This window comes from Notothenia coriiceps, unplaced genomic scaffold, assembly GCF_000735185.1.
Source record: "Notothenia coriiceps isolate Sejong01 unplaced genomic scaffold, NC01 NC01_scaffold00031843, whole genome shotgun sequence".
Lineage (NCBI taxonomy): Eukaryota > Metazoa > Chordata > Actinopteri > Perciformes > Nototheniidae > Notothenia > Notothenia coriiceps.
This window is the reverse complement of record NW_011364544.1, coordinates 259-3,226: the sequence shown is the minus strand read 5'-3', so window position 1 is coordinate 3,226 and position 2,968 is coordinate 259. Positions and strand designations below refer to the sequence as shown.

Here is a 2,968-nt window from a genome sequence, read left to right as displayed (position 1 = left end):
CATGTCCCCTTCCCCTCTGTCCCTCCAGCTGCAGACATCGGTGTGGGTATCAGCGGTCAGGAGGGGATGCAGGCTGTCATGTCCAGCGACTACGCCTTCGCTCAGTTCCGTTACCTGGAGCGCCTCCTGCTGGTGCACGGGCGCTGGTCCTACATCCGAATGTGCAAGTTCCTGCGTTACTTCTTCTTCAAGAACTTCGCCTTCACACTGGTTCACTTCTGGTACTCCTTCTTCAACGGATACTCTGCAATGGTCAGCAGCACACAGTTATTTTCATTATCAAGTGCATTTGACGCCGCAATTTAATAGCATATGTTCATTTTGAAACATTATCCTGGTGGGAATAACTGGACTTACTTTGACACAATTCTAATTAACTTTGGTCAGCACATTTAATGGTAACCTGGAGTGGAGTGCACCAGCTGGGCGTAAAAAAGTAGGTCTTAACTCTAACGTCGCGCTCAGCTACGTCCGACTTAGTGATTTGAATTCACACAGAGTGCACCAACCTTACTAGTCTCGGCCGTAGCTGCGCCTAGTCTTAAAATGCGCGTCCACGTGAATACATGCAAAACAGACGTCTACATAATTTAAAACTCAAACTTCTCCATTCAAAGCAACCCGTTGGCGTAAAATCTGAGCGCAATCAGCACCTGCAAGGTTGGGGAGAGCGCAGCGTTTCTGTCTGATCCTCGATTCATTCATAAAGGGCTTGTCTGCCGAAACGAAACCTCTATCAGCTCACTGTCCGAATAGACGGCCAGTGGGTTTGTTCGATTAAGGACGACTCTTTCTCGTCTTAATGCCCTTTCGTTGTTCAACCGCACTGCCATCGTTCTTGCCTGTTTTACGTTACTATGGATACTAGTCTTTCTTTCCGATTCACGCCTGCTCCTTACTAGGCGTACAAGTTACACCCGGGCGCAACGCATACAGGGCTTAAGTCTTAGTGGTGCACTAGTCATAACTTAAATTTGGTCTTAACCTTCGGTTCTACGTCGGACGTAGAGTTACGACCAGCTTACGCCCAGCTGGTGCACTCAACTCCTGGCCTTTAGATAATATTTATTGTGTATAACTTAACATGTTGGCCCCTTGGGTCATCATTAGAATTCATCTTTGCATAGGAACTGCAGATTTCATGACATCTTAAAAATAGTTCCTCAAAATCCGCTTATTTACTTTTTCTGAAACTTGCAACTGCATCTCGTGTTCTCCATCGGCAGAAGAAATGTTTTGCTCAGGCAATAAGTTATACCATAATCCTGCCAAGACACACATGGCTGAAAATGGCAGAGGTTATGTGTAATTGTGATCACTGACTCCATTTAACACTTTGTAGACTTTTTTTTACATAACATGTTTGCTTTGTCCAGATTATACAATATTGTTTTCTTTGAAATGGTCACTCTGTCAGATTATATTTTATAAAATCTCTTTTTGTATATCTGCTGCAAGCTTTAAATCCAATATCAGTTGTTGTTATTCTGATCCTTGTTTCCCTTTCTGCAGGTCACCTATGAAGACTGGTTCATCACTCTCTACAATCTCTGTTACAGCAGCTTACCTGTTCTACTAGTTGGACTTCTTGACCAGGTAAAACAGGCTTCTCTTGTTGTTAAAAGTCATTGACACAAGATGATTTTAAAGATGTAATACTCGCTGAAATGCACGTAGACGTGTTTGGTTTTTGCCAAACTAAATCTGCTTCTCGCTCTTCTCGCTGCAGGACGTTAACGACAAAATAAGCCTGAAATTCCCACAACTCTATTTACCCGGACAGCTGGGAACGTTGTTCAACTACAAGAACTTCTTCATCAGCTTGTTCCACGGTATCTTTGTCTCGCTCATCATCTTCTTCATCCCCTACGGAGCCTTCCTTCAGACCATGGGGCAGGACGGAGAAGCCCCCTCCGACTACCAGTCCTTCGCCGTAGTCACCGCCTCCTCGCTCATTTTTGTCGTCAACCTGCAGGTTAGTCGTGTTCAGTTTTATGCGCTGACGGTTAAAAACAAAACTTAACACGAACTTATCTTAATGACTCTGTGAAGAAATGCTGTAAAGCAGATGTAATGAGTATATTTGAAATGAATGACCTTTGTCCTCTGCTTCCCCTCTCGTGTGTCAGATCTCCTTGGAGACTTCCTATTGGACCTTTGTTAACTGCTTTGCCGTTTTGGGCAGTATAGCTATTTACTTCGGCATCATGTTCGACATCCACAGTGCTGGGATCCACGTCATCTTCCCCGCACCGTTCACCTTCACTGGTCAGTCACAAACAAAATCACTTACTGTGACATATTTAGTATGGTCTCTACTCCAAAACACTCTGAAGAATCTTCAGCAGCTGCAGTAGTTACTAATAACAAAAGAGTACATTTAACAAAAGCATAAGAAGTGGATGTTAGCAGAGTAGTAGCTAACTGTGTATGTGTATATTTTGTGTTTGTAGGTGCGGCGTCGAATGCTCTGCGGCAGCCCTACCTGTGGTTAACAATCATCCTGACTGTGGGCGTCAGCCTGCTGCCCGTTATCTGCATCCAGTTCCTCCATAAAACCATCTGGCCCTCGATAGGAGATAAGGTGAGACCTCCATGACTCAACCTGATGCTTGGCCTGTCTTAAAGGTCACCTATTGTGCAAAGTCCACTTCCTCATGTCTCTTCTACATCAACATGTGTCCCCTCTTCTTCATGTCTCTTCTACATCAACATGTGTCCCCTCTTCTTCATGTCTCTTCTACATCAACATGTGTCCCCTCTTCTTCATGTCTCTTCTACATCAACATGTGTCCCCTCTTCTTCATGTCTCTTCTACATCAACATGTGTCCCCTCTTCTTCATGTCTCTTCTACATCAACATGTGTCCCCTCTTCTTCATGTCTCTTCTACATCAACATGTGTCCCCTCTTCTTCATGTCTCTTCTACATCAACATGTGTCCCCTCTTCTTCATGTCTCTTCTACAT

The 2,968-nt window shown here is 44.3% G+C and overlaps 1 protein-coding gene across 1 annotated transcript; it reads left to right on the top strand.

The window, feature by feature from the left end:
- Positions 1-19: 19 nt before the first annotated feature.
- On the top strand, positions 20-2,626 carry LOC104960287 (phospholipid-transporting ATPase IC-like). The gene is made up of 5 exons (XM_010788269.1): positions 20-252; positions 1,513-1,596; positions 1,730-1,975; positions 2,130-2,268; positions 2,454-2,626. Exons 1-5 carry the CDS (start codon positions 67-69, stop codon positions 2,597-2,599), a joined length of 801 nt encoding a protein of 266 aa, XP_010786571.1. The 5' UTR covers positions 20-66; the 3' UTR covers positions 2,600-2,626.
- Positions 2,627-2,968: the final 342 nt, after the last annotated feature.